This window comes from Oryx dammah, unplaced genomic scaffold, assembly GCF_014754425.2.
Source record: "Oryx dammah isolate SB20612 unplaced genomic scaffold, SCBI_Odam_1.1 HiC_scaffold_23, whole genome shotgun sequence".
Taxonomy (NCBI): domain Eukaryota; kingdom Metazoa; phylum Chordata; class Mammalia; order Artiodactyla; family Bovidae; genus Oryx; species Oryx dammah.
Window position 1 is genome coordinate 53,788,833 of NW_024070207.1, and position 22,998 is coordinate 53,811,830.

A 22,998-nucleotide genomic window follows, 5' to 3' on the forward strand; every position below is an offset into this window, starting at 1 on the left:
TGAAATGGAGCAGACTCTTTGTTTCTAGGCTGATTACAGATTAATAGCCAACAACCAGAAGCTCATTTTCACCCGGGAATTGAATGAGAAGCTACACATGTGCACTCGCCTCTCAGCCTGGATGCGGCCTGAGACCCAAGGGTGGCTTAGTTCTCCATCTCTTTTTCTAACCAGGACATTTTTTTTTTCTTAAATAAATAGTAAACTTGGCTCATAGAGGGTCTAATCATGCTTTTAAAGCTCCTCCCTTCCTGCCTCCTGCAAGACTTGGCCCTCTGTCTTCTTTCTGTCTCTCTCCGCTGCCCTCTCCCCTGGTCTCGAGACATGCCCAGCCATCCTCCCTGTGCCCATCTCTTGGGACTGTGGTCCCAGCTGGACTGTCCCTCCCCTTCCCCGTGCCACCCTCCATGTCCAGAAGCACAATGGTCACCGCTGGTCCTCACATCCTCCCTTCCACTCCCTGCCTTGCAACTTGGGGGAACTGTTGGGTTTTTGTTGGGGGGGAGGGTTGTTTTCTTTTAATTAATTTATTTTTAATTAGCGGATAATTGCTTTACATGCCGTGTTGAGACAGTATGGTACTGGCACAAAGACAAACATAGATCAGTGGAACAAAATAGAAAGCCCAGAGATAAATCCATGTACCTATGGACACCCTATCTTTGACAAAGGAGGCAAGAATATACAATGGAGAAAAGACAATCTCTTTAACAAGTGGTGCTGGGAAAACTGGTCAACCACTTGTAAAAGAATGAAACTAGAACACTTTCTAACACCATACACAAAAATAAACTCAAAATGGATTAAAGATCTAAATGTAAGACCAGAAACTATAAAACTCCTAGAGGAAAGCATAGGCAAAACACTCTCTGACATAAATCATAGCAGGATTGTCTATGACCCACCTTCCAGAGTAATGGAAATAAAAGCAAAAATAAACAAATGGGACCTAATTAAACTTAAAAGCTTTTGCACAATGAAGGAAACTATAAGCAAGGTGAAAAGACAGCCTTCAGAATGGGAGAAAATAATAGCAAATGAAGCAACTGACAAAGAATTAGTCTCAAAAATATACAAGCAACTCCTGCAGCTCAATTCCAGAAAAATAAATGACCCAATCAAAAAATGGGCCAAAGAACTAAACAGACAGTTCTCCAAAGAAGACATACAGATGGGTAACAAACACATGAAAAGATGTTCAACATTACTCATTATCAGGAAAATGCAAATCAAAACTACAATGAGGTACCATCTCACACTAGTCAGAATGGCTGCTATCAAAAAGTCTACAAACAACAAATACTGGAGAGGGTGCAGAGAAAAGGGAACCCTCTTACACTGTTGGTGGGAATCCAAACTAGTACAGCCACTATGCAGAACAGTGTGGAGATTCCTTTAAAACTGGAAATAGAACTGCCTTATGACACAGCAATCCCACTGCTGGGCATACACACCAAGGAAACCAGAATTGAGGAGATACATGTACCCCAATGTTCATTGCAGCACTGTTTATAATAGCCAGGACATGGAAGCAACCTAGATGTCCATCAGCAGACACATGGATAAGAAAGCTGTGGTATATATATACAATGGAATATTACTCAGCTATAAATAATGCATTTGAATCAGTTGTAATGAGGTGGATGAAACTGGAGCCTATTATACAGAATGAAGTAAGTCAGAAAGAAAAACACCAATACAGTATATTAATGCATATATATGGAATTTAGAAAGATGGTAATGATGACCCTATATGCGAGACGGCAAAAGAGACACAGATGTAAAGAACAGTCTGTTGGACTCTGTGGGAGAAGGCAAGGGTGGGATGATTTGAGAGAATAGCATTGAAACATGTATATTACCATATGTGAAATAGATCTCCAGTCCAGGTTCAATGCATGAGGCAGGGTGCTCAGGGCTGGTACACTGGGAATACCCTGAGGGATGGGATGGGGAGAGAGGTGGGAGGGAGGGTCAGGATGGGGAACACATGTACACCCATGGCTGATTCATGTGAATGTATGGCAGAAACCGCCACAATATTGTAATTAGCCTCCAATTAAAATTAAAAAAATTTTAATGCCATGTTGGTTTCCACCATACATCAACATGAGTCAGCCATAGGTATACATATATCCCCTCCATCTTGAACCTTCCTCCTGCCTCCTACCACATCCCACCCCTCTAGGTTGTCACAGAGCACTGGTCTGAGTTCCCTGAGTCATACAGCAAATTCCCACTGGCTATCTATTTTATATTTGGTAATGTATATCTTTCGATGCTACTCTCTCCAGTTGTCCCTCTCTCTCCTTTACCCACTGTGCCCACAAGTCTGTTCTCTATGTCTGCATCTCCATTGCTGCTCTGCAAATAAGTTCATCGAAACTGTTGTTTTGAAAGTGATTCCAGGCCCTACAAGTTTTCCTGCTTGGTAGACTGTAAGACCTTGGCCTCTTCCACTGCACCGTCATTCAAAGGTTTTTTTTTTTTTTTTAATTGAATAGCTGCAATAGATGTTTATAAAATATCCACCAGATGTCCCAAGTTAGAATTGACAGAGCATCCCTTTGTGTTGGGGCTGCTGGGTCTTCCACTTCATTCACCACCTCTCTCTTCAGCCAGGCCTGGTCTCCTGGCTTGTGGGGCCTACTTTCTTGGGCTATTGGTGATGATTGCCTGTGGACTCATTCCTTGGGCCTTTATCTGTGGGAAGACTCCAGGGCCAGGATTGAAGGCAGTCTTACATTTTCTTCTGCCAGGCATTTGGGGGGCACTCCCAGCCTGGGGCACTCACAGATTAAATTCTCTGCAGGATATTTTTGGGACCATGAAAGTTATGAGTTTTGGCAGCCCTGTACTGTAGGCTCCCTTGCTCAGCACAGGTCACCTAGACAGGTAAGTTCCCTCTGAGTCTCAGGAACTTGTTTCCTGTTTGTCCTTGCCCTAAGGGTACAGGGTTATTGAAGGAAGTTTCCAGTTTGACACCCATCTTGGCCAGCCCAGGGCATTACATCTTATCTCCTGGAGCCTAAGAGGCCACAGAAACCAGTCCTGCCCACTCTTCTTGTTGTCTGCATTCCATTCACAGTTTGGCTTGGGCTTCTGAGAGTCTCTTCTTCCCTCGTAGGCTCATGAGTGCATTTTTAAAAAGGGTTTCTGTCCAGCAGTTTTAGATGTTGTCAGCAGAAATATCAATTAGAGCATCTAGATCATCACGCTGGCAGACACCTCTCCTGTGGCTTCTGAGGTGTCAATCTCCTGGCCCTCCTTTTCCAGTTCCTCAGCTTGCTTCTGGCGTCTAAATATGGGTTTTCTAGAAAAGTCCATCCTTGCTCTGTGCTATCCCCAGTCTTTTTTGTTCTTGTGTTGACCAGCATTGCCTTCATGGCTTTGTGTTTCCCATTAGCTGCTCCATGACTTCAGCTGATGCCTAAACCTTTGTTTAAAATTAATCTCTCATTTTCCCCTCAAGCTTCCTTTGAGCTGCCAGTTTCTCTATTGCTGTCATTTCCTTCTCCCCATCTTCCTTCTCCTCCAAAATCAGGGTCAGTGGGAGATTTCCCTTTTCTGTAACATTTACTAAATCCAAGTGTTCTTCGTGTCCAGCCCGACTTAGTTCAGGTTTCCATCTCTTCTTTTCTGGCTGTGGGGATGGTGCTTTTGCTGATTTTTGTACTTTTGTTTCTGATCCAGCCCATCTACACGTGCTGTCTGTCAGGTTGCTGCCCTTGGGAGGCAGCTCAGACTATCTCACCCCTTCACCTCTGAAACTTCAGGCCCTCGTCCCTCCCTCTCAGTGTAAATGCAAACCTCTGTTCTGTCCACCATGTGGCCACATCTCTCCATGGTCTCCTGTTTTTCTACCCACCTGCGGGCTGGCTGCCAGACCGAGGTGTTTGCTAATGGCCTCGTGTTTTCTTCCATTTTTGACTTTTTTTAGTCCTCATAGTTACCATGTCCAAAGTCATCTTACTTACCCTTCCAGATGATCTCCCATGCCACTAGCACCCCTCCATGCCTGTCTGTCCAGAAGTAACTCTGGCATTCCCTGGCATCCCATGGCACTTAATCTGTACCTTTCAAGGCACTTAACCTGCTCCTCTTTACGTGAACAGTAGCTGCTCCTTCCTCATCTCTCTCCTTCAGAGGATTTCTAACTCTAAAGACAGTAGTGGTGTCTTGCTCTCTTTTTATCTATTTAATACCTTGTTCATAAGAGATAGTGTCTGCTAAGTAAATGTTTCTTGAATGTATCTAATAATGTCAGTGGAATGAATGAACAGGAGCTAGCAGCCACCAAGTGACCTATAAGAATATCCTGTTTAGAAAGGGCTTTGATTCAGCAAGCATTTACGTTGAATTTTTTTAAAATGACTAATGTATGCATGGTTGAAAAGTAAGGAAAGATTAAAGGACTGAATGTTTGTCCCCACAAATTTTCTGTTGAAGCTCTAACCCTCAGGGCAATGGGAGGTGATTAGCTTTAGATGCAGTCATGGGGGTGGTGTCCCATGATGGGATTAGTGCCCTTTTAAAAAGAGGCCAGACTTCACATCTTCACTGTGTGCAGTACAGCAAGAAGGCCATCCTCTATAAACCAGGAGGTGGATCTCAACAGAATTAGACCATGCTGGCTCCTTGACCTCAGACTTCTCAGCCTCCAGAACTGTGAGAGATAGTTTGTTCTTCTAAGCCAGGTATCTTCTTATAGTAGAGTGAACTAACTACAGCAGTAAAAATAGTAAAAATATCTCCCTCCCAGCACCCTTTAGCCAACATTCTCAGCGTATTGCTATCCACCCAGTGATAGTAACCTATGCAGGTAGTTCATTATTTATATTCCTTCCTCCTTTGACCCTAATGAAGCATGCTACATATACACCTCCATAGCTTGCTTTCTAAATTTTCCAATACATACTGCCTACCAAGTGGGCTTCTTCACTCTGTTAATACTCTGTTTACTGTCTCATACTTTATTTAATCCTCTGTTGATGGATGTTGACATCATTTCTAATCGTTTGCCCCTCGGTATGTGATAATGAGTCCTTAAAATGGGACAGTGGAGAGGGATAGTAGAGAACGGATTTGAGAAAGATCAAGAAGATCAGATCAGTAGAATTGGTTGATTGACCAGTTATAGTTATGAGGGGAAATGGGATGATAGGGATGAATCCATCCTGGATAAACAGGTTGATGGTGGGGCCAGTGGTCAAGATGGGCAACATAGGAACAGAATGAAGAAGAGAAGACAAGTTCGTTTTGGTTGTGCTGAGTCACAGGTTCTAGGGGACAACCAGATGTGGGTATGTGGGAGGCCAGTGGCTGCATAGATCTGAAGCTTTGGCCTGGGGAGAGGCTTATTTGGTAGGCCTGGATTTGATCATTGGCATTTTCATTGACATGGCCAAAGTTATCAGGAGAGAGAATTACAGTGAAAAGTGATGTCACATATGAACCCTGAGAAATGTCAGCCTTAAATGATTATGATTTTGACAAATAGTAAAGAATGTTCTTTTTCTAAAATGATTGAAATGACATTTCAAGTGCACTTTTGTAGTCCTTTCCTGAATAAGTGAATATATGACTCAAGAATATTAAAGCCATTTTCTCCAGGGAAAAGGATAGTGGTAGAACTAGGAGAATTATTTATGCAAACAGAAGTAGCAATGGTAATTCATGCACAGGTTGCTTTTTGACCTATGAGACTTTCATCAGACTTTTGGATGAAATTACTTTTGATGCAGTTGTACAAATTCTTACTATGTCTAGTCATAGTAAAAGGCTGAAAGCTGTATCAAGCATGAAGCCATTGCTTAGAATTATAAACTTTTGCCAAGTTTCAGCACCTCCTATCATTCTTCCTTAAAATTTTAGACTTTTCCTCCTAACTTGAATGAAAGCATTATTGTTCTTATACGAAGTGGTCTTGTTTCTTGAGATAATTTTACCTTGCTGCACCCTTCAGTGGTAGATGAAAAGTTTGAAAAAGGCTAATATCTTCAATTTTGAAATCAAATTAGGAAAAAACACCTCAGATTCTTGTTCAAACATTGCAGAATTCTATCCCGAAAGAGTTAGTGACTGGTTTCCTGAATTTTTAAAGCTAGGTCTCAGAGATGCAGTGAATTGTGTCCACTGATGACCATGCTTTGTGTGGTAACAGCATCATTTGAAAGCACTATTATATCTTACAGAGCTTATCGATTTACTTCCTTGAATACTGTGAAAATTGTTTTCTTCTGTAACTGTCTCCCTCTTCAGTGGTATTTAATTTTTCTAAATCTGACACTCAAAAATCCAGTTCTGAGAGACAGCACGACAAGGCTTTGGCTGTCTGTGAGGGCCCTTTGTGAGATCTAGGAATCCTAACTCAGTGACACAGTTCTCCCTCCGCAAAGAAGGAAGCTCATGAATCACTTCGTATTTATAGAATCTACTCAAAAACAATAAATCCAATCTAGATGTTTAAAGCGAGTTGGTGCATCTTTATATAAGTGCCATTTTAAAATGATGGCTAATTAAGTGAAAGCTAAAATCTGCTGTCATTTCAGATTTTTGTTCCCACAAGACACAACAGTGATAAACGGAGCTAAATTAAAAAGACAAGTTACATTCTCTTTGTCAGAGTTGTCTTCCCTAGTGTGAAATTGGAGATTTTCATCTCAACTTTGTCCTTTAACATTTTTCAAATGTTACATTGTACTATTTTTAATCCTGGAAAAATGCACAAGATTGTTATTTTTTTTTAAGTCTCCATGCCTGGTATTTCTTGACTAGTAGGAATCTGAGTTGGTGAAATGCCCAAATATTCATACAGAGCTGAATAAAGGAAGACATGCTCATATGAAGCCAGGGTGAGCACTTGAGTCTGTTTTCTGATGTCAGTTGCCCAACTTTGATACTGGGCTCTGGTTATGCAGGATGCTCACGTGTGAAGGCTGGGTAAAGGGCACATGGGCCTTCCCTGTACCTTTCTCTGCTACTTCTTGTCAATCTATAATTATTTCAAAAATCACTTAAAAAAAGAAAAAAGTCAAGCAGCCCCTCAAATAGGCTGAGCACACAGACCCCTCAAGAAGATTCCTAGTGTTCTGGTGTATCCATGGCTCTTCAGGATCAGGGCATTACCACCCTCCCCCAGAGGGTCTTAATTCAGCAAGGTGAGCTGGGGCCAAAGCAGTGCCTGGCACATTGGGGAAACCCCAACCCCATCTCTGAACCCCCTGCCCACTCCCTGAGCTGAGATTGAATCCTTCTTGGGAAGCAAGATGATGGGTGCAGGGACAGGGTCACCGAGGGCACATCATCACCAACCTTGAACCTGACTCCCTGTGCGTTCCCACGAGGGACAGTCTCTAGAAGTGGTTCCCTCCATGGAACTCGTGTTTCCCAAACAGTGTCCCCACCTGACCCAGGGCTGTAGGTAGGAATCACTGTGGAAAATGGCAACCTGCAAATCAAATTCTCAGAGACTCAAAGCCTTAAAAAGTACATGTCTATAAGGGAAAATAAATGACAGGTAAAATCCTCAAGAAATGTAAGCTGCTAACTTTAGGTTTTAGCATTTTCATGCAGGAGCTGTAATTAGCCTTGTAAAAAGTAATCACTTGTAGGGAATTCTGTACTTTTTGATAATGAGGTAAAGATGAATGGGTGATGTTGTCCTTGCTTTAATGCTTAGTAGTCTTAGTTTTTTGGTAATAATCCACCTTTATGTTACTCGACTGAGAGCTTGTGTTTTTAAACTCTTGCTTTGTTCTCTTATCTTAATCTTTAAGAGGGGAAAAGGGTAGAAATTAAAATATCTGGGAAGTAATTCCTGTACATTCAACTTTAGAAAATGTCAGCGTTGCTTCTTATAGAATGCTTACTTCAGTAGAGCCAAAGAGTTAGTGACAGCTCAGTGTTCACATTGTATTTTCCTATTTAAACTAGCAAGTTATACTTTGAAAAAGTATTTTCTTGTAATTGTAAGCTAATTTATTTGGATAGTTAAAATATTGGCTTGAACATCTGTTCTTTTCCACCTTAAGCTCCAGTTCAGTGTTAGATGTGTTGCTTTGTATTTCATGGCAATAAATATCTGGCTGTTATTTGATTCATAAACTTGCCTGAAATGTTTGAGGTCCAAGTGTGGCTCTTAGCATCAAGTATCATCACAGAGTTCCCATAGGCATGTTTCCTGAGTCAAGGATGCCAGTCATGGACTCGTCCTGTATATCTAGACATCACTCAGAGTGTGACGTGTTATTCTAGAGCTATTTCGTGAAAGGCCACCTGATAGGTTGTGCTACCTTGAGGACACTGTATCATTCCCATGTGACACAGACAGTTCTCTTAAAATAGCTTCTGATGATAACAATTTTGTCTACTTACCTTACACTTATCATTAATTTTAATATAGGATGCAAGAGGATATTGGAAGCAAAGAAAGAGTTGGTTTATTTTTAGTGGTTGAGAAGTAGTAAGTTACATTGAAAATGCTGCTGGCAAGTCAGAGGACACTCTTGGCATTAATACACATGATTTTTCTGGAGAGAAAGCTTTATCTGGCCTTTTTGAGTGAGCAATTTTATTCTTCTTGAATGGCCACCATATTTGCTTAAGCTTCATGGGAAAAATGCAAGTAACTAAAAACCAGGAAAAAAATGAACAAAAACCATGTTGAAATTAGGAACTTATTTCAAGAAAGCAGATTCTAGGTTTTCTTCTAAAGCGAGTGATAGTACAGCCTCACGTCATCTACATGCAGCCCACTGGCACAAGGTTCAGCAGTCTTGAGTATTTACCCAGGCCAGGTCCTGACAGGTGCAGTATCTGGTGCTCAAATGATGTCACCAAAAGGATGCTTGGGCATCTTCTGTAGATGCTGTGTATGGAAAAAGACGTGTGCTATGCATTTTAGTGCTCGTCTCACCAAAGGTCCCTCTGTCTTCGATTTAAACTTCAGTTAACAGAAATCACTTTTTCCCCAAGGGTACTGAATAATCAAGTATTGCTGTGGATTCACTATCATCCTAAAGCCTCAATAATCGTACAGCTAGATCAGTGTCATTGCTAATAGACAGCACTGGGGCCTAGAGCAGAGTTGAGACCTGCTGAGGGGGCCACATGCTTTGGAAAGTTCAAGAAGATCTTCTGAAGATCATGGTCCTGATCTGCTTTCACCTTAAACCTCTTGCCACTTAAATACAGAAAACCAATGCTGCTAAGTGATGATTTTCCAGAAATTCTCTATAGTTCTCTATAACGGGGTCAGGGGCACCTGAGGCCTTAGGCTGATGGATGGAAGGAAGAGACTTAGAGGAAAAGTGCCCCCAGAGAAAGTGCTTGTGCAGGGGCTGTGTAAAGCTTTCCATCTTCATTTGATCAAGAAATATGTATTCTACCTATGTGGGCCAGATACTGTTCAGTTACTGGGGATTGAAGATGGGAAGAAAGCAAGTGTCTGCCTTCATGGAGCCCATGGTCTAGAGGATGGTAGGGGTCCAGCAGTAACAAACAAGTAAATACATGTCAAATGGTCACAAGTGATGGAAATAAAATGGGAAGGAGGATGAGGGGTGCTGTTGATGGAGGGTGTGTGTTGTTTTTCTGTAGGGTGTTAGAGAAAGGCTCGTTGATTAGGGTTACATTTGAGCAGAGATGTGAAAGAAATCAGGGAGGAAACCATGAAGGCAAAGATTCCAGACAACTGAAACAGCAGGTACAAAGGCCCTGAGATTGGTGTGTGCTTAGTGCTCTTGGGGAGCAGCACTAAAAGCCAGCATGGCTGGAGCAGACTGACGAAGCAGAGGAGCAGAGACATTGTGGGAGATGTGGCCAGATGGCGAAGGCCACGGGGGCCGTTGCAAGTACTTCCACTTTTACCCAAAGTGAGATGAAAAGCTCCCACAGGAGGATTTGGGGGCAGGGGAAGGATTTGAGCTGACTTAAGGTTGTTCCACTACTACTCTGACTTTAGGTGTAAAGATGAAAGCAGAGTTAGGAGGCGTTATTATAATAATCCAAGTGGAAGTGGCAGAGCCTTAAACCAGGGTGCTAGCAGTGAAGTGATAAGGATAAGCCAAGGTGCAAAGGATGGGGCTGGCATCTGCTGAAATGGGGAGACTGGGAGGAGCAGGATTGGGTGGGAGTTGTGAACATCCCAGTCCTCTAGCTGTGGTGCACTCACTTGTGTGGCCAAGTCTGAAGATCACAGTGGGGCTGCAGAGTGATAGATATTTAGGAATCACCAGGGTATGGATGGTATTTGAAGCCATGAAATTCCTTAATGTCACCTTGAGAATGAGCATAGAGGAGATGAGTGTCGTTTCAGAGATCAGGGCATTGATTCAGAACTCACAGAGAAGTTAATTAAGAATTTTCCTAATGTTCTGTCTCTTTTTAAATAGATTAATGCATCACTGGTCTCTTGAGACAGTGGCACTGTTTACTAATCATTGCTGGATTTTCTTTTTCTTTCTTTTTTTTTAAAGTGTCTTTTACCTGATTGATTGCTAATACTGCTTAAAATTGATGGGCATTTTTGGGTCTGGAAGTCTGATTTTTGTGCAATAGCACTTTGAAAACAAACCACCAAAAGTCATGTTTATTGTAAAGTAATTAGCCTCCAATTAAAATAAATAAATTAATTTACAAAAAAAAACTAAAGAAAAAGTCATGTTTTAGTCATAGAAAACTGTTGTCTCAAAAGTAATGGTTAATCAAGATAGAGGGTAGCATAAGTCTAGCATGAATTTGACACTGTTATTTCTGGCTTAATGGGCAATTCATATTGATGTATGGCAAAAACCATCACAATATTGTAATTATCCTCCAATTAAATAAATGTTTAAAAGAACTAAGAAGAAAAAGTATTAGGTTGTTATTTCATTGTAGGCAAATCTGGTAAAAAATAAAATAAAAATCTAAGGTTGTGGTATTAGTAGAATATTAATTCCTTTACACGAAAGTTGACATTCTGGGTTTTTTTTTTTTTTTGTCTCTTGCCTTTTCTAGCCGATATTTGCATTTTTGAATGAAGAAAAGTTTAACGTGGATGGATGGACCGTTTATAATCCAGTTGAAGAATACAGAAGGCAGGTAAGTCAGTAGATACTGTACCACATGAGGAATCTCAAATGTGCTTGCTGAGGATATATGCCTTTGGTCATGCTCTTTGAGAATCAGTAACACCCTTGCTAAATACTTTTTTCCTAGCAGTAGTATAACATGGCTTATTCTGTCTGTCTAGTACTGTGAAGCCTACAAGCTCTTACAGGGCCATGTTGAAGCTGCATTGACAGTTGCATGGCTAAGTTCGTTTTCTTCCCACTACACGAAGAACATCCATTATATGTTGTCCATGAAATGAATCAAATACTCAGAGTCTAGAAAAGCCAAGCTTCTATATCTTACTACTCAGGAATTGATGTCACAATGTATTTATGTGTTTGGGAGCTTAACTATTACTGGCAGTTAGATTTCAGTTATATTCATTTTGGCTTAGAGATTCAAATGAATTAGAACTGTAATGATGACTTTTCCAGGCAAGCTTTGATGACTGTGTATGAGAATTGTCTTTACTGCTCTCTTAGTAAACTTTACCCATGTGCATGTTTATTTGCAACAATAAAGTAGGAGGCTTCGAGTATTGTTGCTGTTCAGAGGTGAAGGTCTCCTGGCATTTTTAAGAAGATTCCCATGCCTTTTATGGAATAAGAGCTGCACTTTGACCTCTGCTATAACTAAATCATGGGACAGCTAGGAGTTTTGTGATGAGATTTTTCCTAAATCTCATTCTATAAAGCTTATAAAATAATTGGGAAGTTTTGTCAAATTAGGTTTGAGAATCAAATCAAGCCCAGTGAGTGTAAAGTCAAATTACAAAACACTAGACTTGAGAACCTTTAAGCCACCACTTCCACTATGAGGCCTCTTGGCTGAGTTCCCTGTTTAGTCTTGATCAGACATGCAGGTATGGAAATTTATCTCTGGAGCACACATATGAAGTAGTATGCCCTGTTGCTAGCTTTAGACTATTTCATTTTCAAAGGCTGTGTATACCTCTTGTTAATAACCTGTCTTCTGGGTTATATATGGAGGCAGAAGAAGGACCATTGAAACATCTTGCATGTTTTGGAGACCTCTGTAGTGTTATGCATTAAACTATTTGCACCTTAATTTTGGAGTATTATTGACAGTATTAAGACTTATTTTGTAGGTCAAAGCTTCTAGCTTGAAGCAAAACAATTCCTGTTTTTAAGCTTGCATGCATATATGAACTATTGAAGGTATTTTGTTCTAGACTGCCATTATATTCCATCTTTTTTTCTTATACCTTTCTGATGGGACTTGTAACTCTCTAATTGGACTTGACTTCAGACTCATCTGCTTGGTCTGGACTCTATGGGGCCAGACCCAAAGACAAGGTACAATGCTTGTTCCCAAAACAGGCACCCACATGGCTCACTTTTGTGTGTGTACTTCTGTATTTGTGAGTGTGGGGAGGGAGTTATTCCAGCACCTCTGGACTTTGTCCCCACTAGATCCAATTTTGTGAGTAGGCGGTAGGATGGAAGATGTCTTCCGTGTGTCCCTGTCACACTAGCAGGCCGCCTCAAATGCAGATGACTCTATTTGTCACACAAGCCACAGGGCAATCACCCATCCCCCAAAAATGAGCCTCCCCAGAGGGGTTTTCCTTACTTCCCTTCAATGAATTTATTTTTTAAATTAATTAATTAATTTTAATTTGAGGCTGATTACTTTACAACCTTGTAGTGGTTTTTGCCATACATTGACAATGACATACATTGTGAATTTCTTTACAAGCTTAGCTCCTTTCTACTTTGGAGCAGGTTGAAGTATTCTCCCTGTTTTGAGTAGGGGGTAGAAGTTGCCTGATAGCTTTTCTACCCTCAATTAGCCACACATGAAGATTACACAATGTACTTTTCTTTAAGGTGTGTGAGTGGGTGGAGGGGAGCTTGAGTTTCTCTGTACAAGAAGTAGAGAAGAGTTTGGCATGAAATGAAGGAAGATCTCAAGTTGAACAGAATTTGCATTTATCAATGACAGTTTAAAATTTTGGAGCCCACCTGTGTTTTGTTTTGTGTTCTGTTGTCTGGATTACCGATCTGGTTCCCTTGTTGGGAATCAGTAGAGTGTTATCACTCTGCTGTCAGACGCACGTTTGCCTTCTGCTTGAAAGGAGAAAGGAGACCCAGCGATGGCCAGACCCAGAGAGGAGTCCTCCGTGTTGACACGAACTTCCTTTTCTCCTGCAGGGCTTGCCCAATCACCATTGGAGAATCACTTTTATTAATAAGTGCTACAAACTGTGTGACACTTACCCAGCTCTCTTGGTGGTTCCATATCGTGCCTCTGATGAAGATCTTAGGAGAGTTGCAACTTTTCGATCCCGAAACCGAATTCCAGTGAGTACTGCAATTCATGTCTTTTGTAAAGAGTGCCATGAGAATGGCAGTCAAGTAATTCAGAGAAACGCTGTTTTGGAATTTCAGTCCCACAAGTTATTATCAAATGTCTTCTGAGTGCAAAGCAGCAGGCCAAATAGGGAAAGAAGTAAGATGTCACCTGCCCCCCCAGAAGCTTGCAGTCAAGGACAGAGCATGAACTCAAGTAGTTTTTATATAGGAGAGGGAACAGGTAACACCAGGTGAAAAGGGAGAGGGGAGGACAGGGTCTCTGTGGCTTCTCTCTTTGTAGCACAGTGATTAACAGATGTGAGGCTCTTGCTCAGTGTCAGTTGACACGTTAGAAACAACACTAGAAATACCCTATGTTATGGAGCCTGTAATTACAGGCTTTTACTTAGCACCTTTATTAGGATTCATCTATCTGCATCACGTTTGTAAGCTGCATTCAAACCATTAGCAATCTTGAGACAAGTGCGGATTATCCTAAACAGTATGTTACAGTATCACTGGACCTAGTTCATAAAGTAGTATTTCGGTTCTTAAATATTTATGGATGAGTTGCACTATAAATCTTATCGACTAAAGTGTCTATAAATTGACTAAAAATTTAGAGAATATTTCCCCTCTGTTAGTTTTCAGGGCATCTCATAATAAGTATATTGTTTTTGATTTTGAAAAAAAAGAGGTTGAGGAAATTAAACTTTAATGTTATGTCACCTTTGACTTCCAAGTCTAGACATTTTTGTCCTTAAAAGAATATTTGTGTGAAACTTTTGTGTAGTATCAACATAATATGCGGAAAAGGCAATGGCAACCCACTCCAGTACTCTTGCCTGGAAAATCCCATGGATGGAGGAGCCTGGTAGGCTGCAGTCCATGGGGTCACTAAGAGTTGGACACGACTGAGTGACTTCACTTTCACTTTTTACTTTCATGCATTGGAGAAGGAAATGGCAACCCACTCCAATGTTCTTGCCTGGAGAATCCCAGGGATGAGGGAGCCTGTTGGGCTGTCATCTATAGGGTTGCACAGAGTCGGACATGACCTAACCGACTTAGCAGCAGCAGCAGCAGCAGCAGCAGCATCATAATATGAATTGTAACTTAAAATGCACTTGGTTCGCTAAGGGCAAGTGTCTGTTCATATCTTCATGAGGCATATATTATACTTGGAAGTATGGTCTTTAGCTCATTTTGCTAGAATGCTGTGCTAATGAAGCAGAGATACCAGTGCGCTCCTCTTCTGCTCTGCTGAAACATACTTTTCTGTGCCATAGCCACAGACTCCACCCCTCTCCTGGCCAGCTGTGTAGCTAAGACATGCCTTGCCCACAGGAGAAAGGGTTAGGATAGTGTGGGTTCATTTTGTTCACTCCTTCATTCAATGAGTATTTATTGAACATCTACTGTGTCAAAAGTACGTGTGAGTACACATGTACATGTGTGTGAATTTCATGCGATTAAGGGCAGAAGAGGAAATGAAACAACTGAGCCAAGTCCACTGTGCTCAGGCTGCCATGTTTATCCAGCAGTTCCCACAGTTTTGAGTGAATGGAAACCCACTGTAGAGCAAATAGAATGCTTAGCTTTTTACTTAGCCATTTTATTGATCCTCCTTACCTTGTGATGGGCACTGATTTGCATTTATTTTTCCTAAAAAAACTTAAGGCTAAACTCTCCATCCCCTCTCTATAGATTACAGTGCTTAATAATATCTAATAATAGATGATGTACTCTTTCTGATACAACTCCTAATCACCAGACTCTTGAATGTAACCCAGGAAATGTATTTCTTTTTTAATAATAAATCATTAATATTTGATATTCAGTTCTTTAGAAAAACTCATAAACATACAAAAAGAATTGATGAGAAAGCAGTCTTATTATGTTATCCATAAATAAGATGTATAGTGTTATAAAATATCACTGAATAATAAAATAACCCACATGCATTAATGTTCCCATTAAATGGGTACATTTCCCTTTGTTCTCCAACAGGTTGGTTTTAATGTTATTGAATTCTTTAACATAAGTAACATATATTTATTTATTTTAGACATTTTAAAAAATACTGTTAAAGATCAAGGAGACTGCCATCTAGTGAGCACCACACTTAACATTTTGATATATGTCATTCCAGACTTTCTTCTATGCATACATATTTTTATTTGAAAAAAAAAATGAAATTACTCTGTGGTTTGTGTCTCAATCTGCTTTTTCTACCTAGCATTTATCTTGGAAAGAACCTTCCACACTGTTGACTCTGCTCATGTGCCAGTATATGGAGTCAATCAGTTTTCTATTGTGAGACATTTAGCTTCTTTCTAACCTTTTGCTATTATAAACAGTGTTTTGGTGGCTAAATCTTTGCGTACATTGTTAATTATTTATGGCTTCTACATATTAACTTCAATAAGAATAACCTAATATAATAGCATATACTTTTAAAGCACTCATGGTAGTTGATGTTGTGAAGTTTATATTATTTGTGCCTGGTCCAGCTATATAGCAAGCATCCTTTTTATAAAGGTAGAAAAGAAGAAGAAAAAGCAAGAGGTGAAACAACTCATAAGAATAGCATTTCTTAACATGGCCTGTTGATTCCAGTCTTAAATCTCCCAAGCAGAGAGAAGTGGGGAAGAAGAGCAGAGAGCACTGGGGAATGAGGGTCTTTATCAAATAATAAATGTCTTGTATATGCAGCAATTTGCTCTTTTAAAAGTGATCTCATTTGGGGAATTGCCTGGTGGTCCAGTGGTTAGGACTCTGCATTTCCACTGCTGAGAGCCCAGGTTTGATCCCTGGTTAAAGAACTAGGATCTCACAAGCCACCTAGTGTGGCCGGGAAAAAAAAAAAAAAAAAAGTGATCTTGTATCAAATCAACATATTGTACACCTTAAATTTACCTATTGTTGTCGGTCAAGTGTATCTCAGTAAACCTGAAAAAATTAAATTAAAAGTATATAGATACATAAAAGTAATCTCACATCTTTTCTCTCTTGGAGGCCAAGCCATGGGAGGTGGGTGGGCACGTCTCACTTCCACACTGTAGATTAGAAAATGGAGCTTGTACCCAGGCTTGCAGTCCTGAGCCTTTGGACTCTCAGTCAAGGCCACAGTGGTATTTTGACTGGGCCCTGGCAGGTGCAGAGACTCAGTTGAATGAGTATTCATTCATATTACCATATAATCTCTTCTCACTAACCTGTTATATTATTATACACTGCAATTTTTATGGACATCAATGCCTGTAATTTGGCAGAGTGGGGAGGTGACTTCAAAGATGACAGCGTACTTGGCTTTGTATTAAGTGAGCTCGAACACTTCTGTGGTGTTTGTGCCTGATTTTCATGGGTTTTTATACCCTGTGCTGGGTCCATGCATTCTCCATTTGTCCTCCCAACAGTGCCACACCATCACGTGGCTCCATATTTTATAAAAGAGGGAAAGGAAGTGACAAGAGGCCGTGAGCTCAGTACCCAGGTCAGAGCCACCACAAGAGGTGTGCCTGTCCCAGAGCTCATGCTGTCACCCACCATGCTTATCTCCCAGCTCCTGTATTTTTTTTTCTTTTAACAGCTTTATTGAGATAGAGTTCACCTGCCAAACTATTCAGTCATTGAAAGTGGACAGTTCTGTACCTTTGGCTATGTTACATTGTTAGCTTCCTTTTACAGATCTTGTTTCTTAGGTGCTATGAGCTGAGATACCAGGTAGCAAAGTGTGCTGGGCTTGTGTGTAAAATTAGAGAAGGTTGATTCTGAGAAAAAGCTTGAAGAGCTCTCCCAGGAGGCAGATGTCCAAGCTTCGTTATGGAGACCCTGGCAGCTCTATGGCTGTCCTGAGGTTCTGTTTGCTTCCTTTGGGTTTTCCATGTTAGATTCTAGAATCGAGACTATTGGGAAAATGACTTGCAGACATGAGATTATAGAGACAGGACCAGGGCTGGTTTCCTTTTCCTCTTACCTTTTACTGAAGTTGTTTCTGGGGGATGACAAATCCGGTGCAAGCTGCAAGACTAAAATAAAATGTCTGAAGCTTTCTATTTCAAGTGATGTAACTATTTTTAGGTTAGCATTTAACATTTTTAGATGTGGTGCAAATTGAGAAAAGACTAGTCAAGCAATTAGTTGTTCTCATTGGCTCTGAATCGTCCTAACGGTTAAACATGTGTTTCTGGGCACAGAGGGAAATCAGAGGTGAACAAACATCCTATTTTGGCAAAATCAGTTTCACTTCATCATGATTGTTAGGGCTCTCTTTTTTTATGGTTTTAATTGAGATTTAGTTGTTTTCCTGATGGTTTAAAATTTCTGAACCAACCGTAGGTGCTGTCGTGGATCCATCCGGAAAACAAGACCGTCATTGTACGTTGCAGTCAGCCTCTTGTTGGTATGAGTGGTAAACGAAATAAAGAGGATGAGAGATATCTCGACGTCATCAGGGAGACAAACAGACAAGTTAACAAACTCACGATCTATGATGCAAGACCCAATGTCAATGCAGTGGCCAACAAGGTGAGTGTATTTCGTGACATGTTTCTACCTTATATACAGAGTGCAGTGTTTTACATGAGTGTTGTTGTCATGAGCTGTCAACATGTGGATTTAAATTCATTAAACTTTGCTTAGATCAGGAAATGAGTTCACTAAGGTAGAAAGTAGTTTTAATCATAACATATCTGAAAAGTTGATTTCCTTAAAATCAAATGAAGGGGGCTGCCCTGGTGGTCCAGTGGTTGAGACTTCGCCTTCCAATGCAGAGGGTGTGGGTTTGATCCCTAGTCAGGGACCTGGGATCTCATATGCCTCATGGCCAAAAACCAAAACATAAAATAGAAACAATACTGTAACAAATTCAAAAAAGACCTTAAAAATGGTACACATAAAGAAAAATCCAAAAAAAAAAACCCATCAAATGAAAGTCAACTTTTGATAAACTAGGCAAGTCTAGAGCTGTAATGAACTTGGGTTTTGGCCAAGATGTCAGGCATGTGTTAGAATCTCTTTGGTGCCCTTTAGGCTTTTGATGGTCATCCTCAATGTCAACACTATGTCATTCTCAGTGTATACACTAGGGAGGCATCTGTGGGGATTGTGAGAAGCTGTAATTGTTAAAATCCTAAATTTGTAGCTTTATCTAAGCAGTCTTGTCTCTATACTCAGAAATGTGTGTTCTCAATTATATGAGATAATCCAAGAAATGAGGAGCTCCATGTATATGAATTTTACAGTTATTTGTGCATGCGTGCCAAGTCACTTCAGTCGTGTCCGACTCTTTGTGACTGTATGGACTCTAGCCTGCCAGGCTCCTCTGTCCATGGGATTCGCCAGGTGAGATTACTGAAGTGGGTCGCTGTGCCCTGCTCCAGGGGATCTTCCCAACCCAGGGATGGAACCCTGGGTCTTTTATGTCTCCTGCATTGGCAGGCAGGTTCTTTACCACTAGTGCCATCTGGGAAGCCCTGGTGTCAGTGTTTTCAGAGAACTCTTTCTCTGGGGTTTCCTTGGCCTTCTTAACGCAGAGTATGCTAAGTGCACCTACAGTAAAGTGATAAGGCAGTGTTGCCTGCAGGGGCCCCTCAGTAGCTGCTGCGAAGGCTGTTTGCCCCTGCACGACATGGTCCCAGACTCAGAAATACCTTTGACATTCAGTTTCAACTTTGTGTTTTTTTTTTTTCCCTTTTCTCATTGCCAGTTGTCACTTACACATGTTCACAGTGGGCCTGCCCCATCCCAACTTTCAGATTTATTGCTGCTGGTCAGATGTAGGCTTACATTTCATCATCTTGGATATTTTGCTTATCCCGAAGTCATTTACCTGGCATCTTGCATTATTGAAAGCACAAGGCAAGAGCCTGAAAGCAAGACAAGTCCTGAAGCAACTCACCTAGATGTGGTAGTTTCCTAAACAAACCCTGTAATGTCTCTCTACATGGGCGTGTGTATGGAGCTCCATTCACAATTATTTGCTCACAGATCATGCACCTGACACCTTTACTCCTGGGGAGCCCCTTGCCCCTCGTGTATTTTTGGACCAGCTATTTGTTACTGCAGTTGATTTGGGTTTAGGTAATGAAAATGACTTTGAAATTATCCATAAAGCAATCATTCAGTGAAATCAATCAATAGATTAGGAATTAGAAGAAAATGTTTAGTAAATTCAGCCCACATATGAATATCTTTTTGTATTATCCTTACCTTTATATTTCTGCTATCCTTCATGTATCATTCAGAGTTGAATACATGCATAAAATGAAGTATTTCCATGTATACATTTAGCCTGAAACAGATATGATATAACATTAAAATGAGGTATTTAGAACAGATATTTTACGGTATATAAAATGCATAAAATGAATACCTTTATCATATTAACTCTAAAGCTCATTTTTGTAGCAGTAGAATTATTGAGTGCCTTTTTAAGACTCAGGAAATTTGCCTGCGTGTCTAGTCTGTTTAGGAACGAAAGGAAGGAAAATATTCTGGGGAAAAAAAAACCTAGGCTTGAAAAATCTGTGTATCAGTCTTTAAAAAACACATTCAGGGTCCCCTCCTCTCTCAGCTGTGTCTTTCTAGCCATCTGTATCCATGGCAACAGTCTGTATGTTGTACTAGGTAACTTGGGTTGTTCTTTTCTGTTGAGGAGAACTGAAAAGAAAACTTCAAAACTAATCCGAATTGGAGATTTTCAACTTTTGGTAACTCAATCTGTGCTTGACTAATAGATTTTTACCCTTCTGACTTCTCTTTGAACCTAATTGTTCTGCCCTTATGGATATTTAGAAATTTACAACCCCAGATGTAACAAGCATTTTAAATTAAACAAACAAACAAAACCCAGAGGCAGACAAGATCCAGCACCCTGTGATGAATTAAAGTGGGGCTGTATTAATATCTGTTTTGGCAGAAACTTTGGTAATGAATTATTACTTTTTCTGTGTATGATCTTCAGTTATTTAAAAAAGGAACTCCAGCATTCGGAATGTCTTTGAAAAATCAATAAGTGTTTACAAACCACATGTCACGTGTCCATGGGAAGGTGATGTGTGTTGTTGTGTGAGAGGCTTGCAGAGCTAGTTCACAGTGGAACAGGCACACTCCTGTTGTGACCTCTGATTGCAGCTGCAAGGTGTTATTCCCTGAAATGTGACCCATGTGCGTGTATATTCGTTACTGATAGCTATTTAAAAACAACAAAGTGAATATTTGTCGTCTACTACTGATGCTATTTGTAGCAAGCTTTAAAAACACATTACTGTTTAAATAAATAACAATTTCTCACCAGGAGTCTGTGGAGATCAAGGCCTCTTGGCTTGTACATAGGTCTCCAGATTTGAAGTTCAAGTGGTAGGTAGCCTTACTTCTACTGCAGGAAACCTTCTCTGTGACTAACCCTGGGAAAGAACTGTAGGATGTATTGGCCCTTCTATCCCGAGCTACAGATTGTTGTAAATAAATAGAGAAGAGGTTTTCTGTGGCAGTGGCAGGCATGTGGTTTGTCTGTCCTTGGCTTTGACTGTTTACTTACCTTGTGAGTTTACATATTCATATGTTTTTATGATGTTAATTGGCATCCTTCCATTTCTTCTTGCTTTCTTCGCAGGTTCCTGAATAATTTAACCTTTTCTTAAAAGGCCAGGGGCCATGTGTTCCATGGCATTTTCAAACATTAAGCAGATATCAGCCCAGTTCCTAAACAAAATCGTAGCATTTCTTTTTGTCTTTTGTGGAAAACAGGCATCTTCACGACCCTGTGAAGGGGAAGTGATGCCCACCCTGGCAGGTTGATGCTGGCAGGCACCATGGCAGGTGGCGGCCATCTCATCTCCTCTTGAAACCTTTTGTCCTTCAAGGGCCAACCACATGCAGCACTGTCCGTGGTGTTTTTGCATAGCACCTGGACAGTCACAGGGCACTAGAAAAGGTTCAGGCTTTGAAATCAGATGACTTAAATTCTACTGCTTACCTCTGACTTTGGGGGTAGTTAAATAGCATCTGTTCTCATTTGCAAAATTGAGATAGTAATACCTGTCTTGTAGCATTGTTGTAAGAATTAGATACAATGATGTAAAGCAAGAATCACCATATCTGGGATGTCAGAGAGGCTCATTAAATGGTGGGTGGTATTAGCTGTTATAGAGCCCAGCTCCTTTTAATCTTAGGAGACCTCAGTAGTAGTCCTCTCCTGTTCTTCAAGAGACAACATTGAGGCTCAGAGAGGTTAAGTGCTTTGCCACAGGTTGCACAGCGAAGAGGGGCTGAAGCTGAGTTATCAACCTGGGTCTGTCTCTAAAGCCTGTCTTTTTCCTCTAGCTCATCGTGTCCCATGTGAGCCTGCCCTTGGAGTACTGTTAAAATCAGATAGAAGATGAGAACCATTCAGAACCAGCTCTTGCCTTTCCAGATCCAGAAAAAGAGCTAGTAATTAGGGAACATTTTGAAAATGATTTTTTCTTGCAAATACAGATTCCCAAGAAATTGCCAGCTCCCCCATCATTTTTTTCCAGCTCAGAGTGTGACTAATATTGTTGAGGCCTAGTGTCAGATAGGAAGTTGAGTCACATCAATTATTAAATCAAAGTTACAAAGTTTTAGGTTAAGATTTGGAGGACTAATAACCTTTGAAATATTTGTGTAAGTAATGGAAGAAATAGAAAACCCAACTTACTGTTTTGTGTATCTTGTTTCTTAGGCAACAGGAGGAGGATATGAAAGTGATGATGTGTATCATAACGCCGAACTTTTCTTCTTAGACATTCATAATATTCATGTTATGCGGGAATCTTTGAAAAAAGTCAAAGACATTGTTTATCCTAATGTGGAAGAATCTCATTGGTTGTCCAGTTTGGAATCTACTCATTGGCTGGAACATATCAAGGCAAGTATAAGTTTTGAAAAAAAGATGTATATATATAAAAAGAAAATAATTGTTCAGTGAAACAGGAAATTGTTTTAATTCCTTAAATTGAAAAAAAAAATTGAACAGTGAGAAAAAGAATATTTGTTGTATAGGGCCGACAGTTTGTGTTTCTTTACAATTTGATTACCTAAAGTAAAGATATTCTTGAGAGTTTGTGGAGTTGTCACTTTCCAACTCATCAATAGCGAGTAGTTGAGCCTTTCCCCCAGGTTTATGTAACCATTACTGCATATGACCTTCAAGAACCTGGAGCAATTGTTTGTATTGAAACTAATCTCAATGGACTTAATTTAAAGAATGAGTTTCGTGTTTTTATTATAGTCAATCCTTCGTCTTGATAGAGGCATCAAAAACCTCCATTTTTTTAAAAGTACTTGAAACTATGTGAGGAAACTAACAACTTTAGAAACTTCAATTTATTTTTGTAAACAAACAAGGGACTTCGCTTGTGGTCCAGTGGTTAGGGGGTCTGTGCTTCCACTGCAGAGGGTGCGGGTTTGATCCCTGGTTGGGGAGCTTATATATGCGTTTGTGTTCTCCCAGAGTTTATATGTTGATACCCTGACCCCCAGTACCTTAGGGTGTGACCTTATTTGGAAAGAGGGTCATTGTAGATGTGATTGGTTATGACAGGTTCATACTGGGGTAGTG

General features: G+C 40.4%; 1 protein-coding gene across 2 annotated transcripts in view; it reads left to right on the plus strand.

The window, feature by feature from the left end:
• The window catches only part of MTM1 (myotubularin 1), a 90,239-nt gene that overhangs the window by 52,033 nt on the left and 15,208 nt on the right, over nucleotides 1-22,998 (plus strand). For both annotated transcript variants that reach the window (XM_040265426.1, XM_040265425.1), the window contains exons 7-10: nucleotides 11,002-11,085; nucleotides 13,272-13,421; nucleotides 17,754-17,942; nucleotides 22,120-22,305. In XM_040265426.1, coding sequence (XP_040121360.1) covers nucleotides 11,002-11,085; nucleotides 13,272-13,421; nucleotides 17,754-17,942; nucleotides 22,120-22,305 — 609 coding nt within the window. The remainder of the gene's footprint in view (nucleotides 1-11,001; nucleotides 11,086-13,271; nucleotides 13,422-17,753; nucleotides 17,943-22,119; nucleotides 22,306-22,998) is intronic.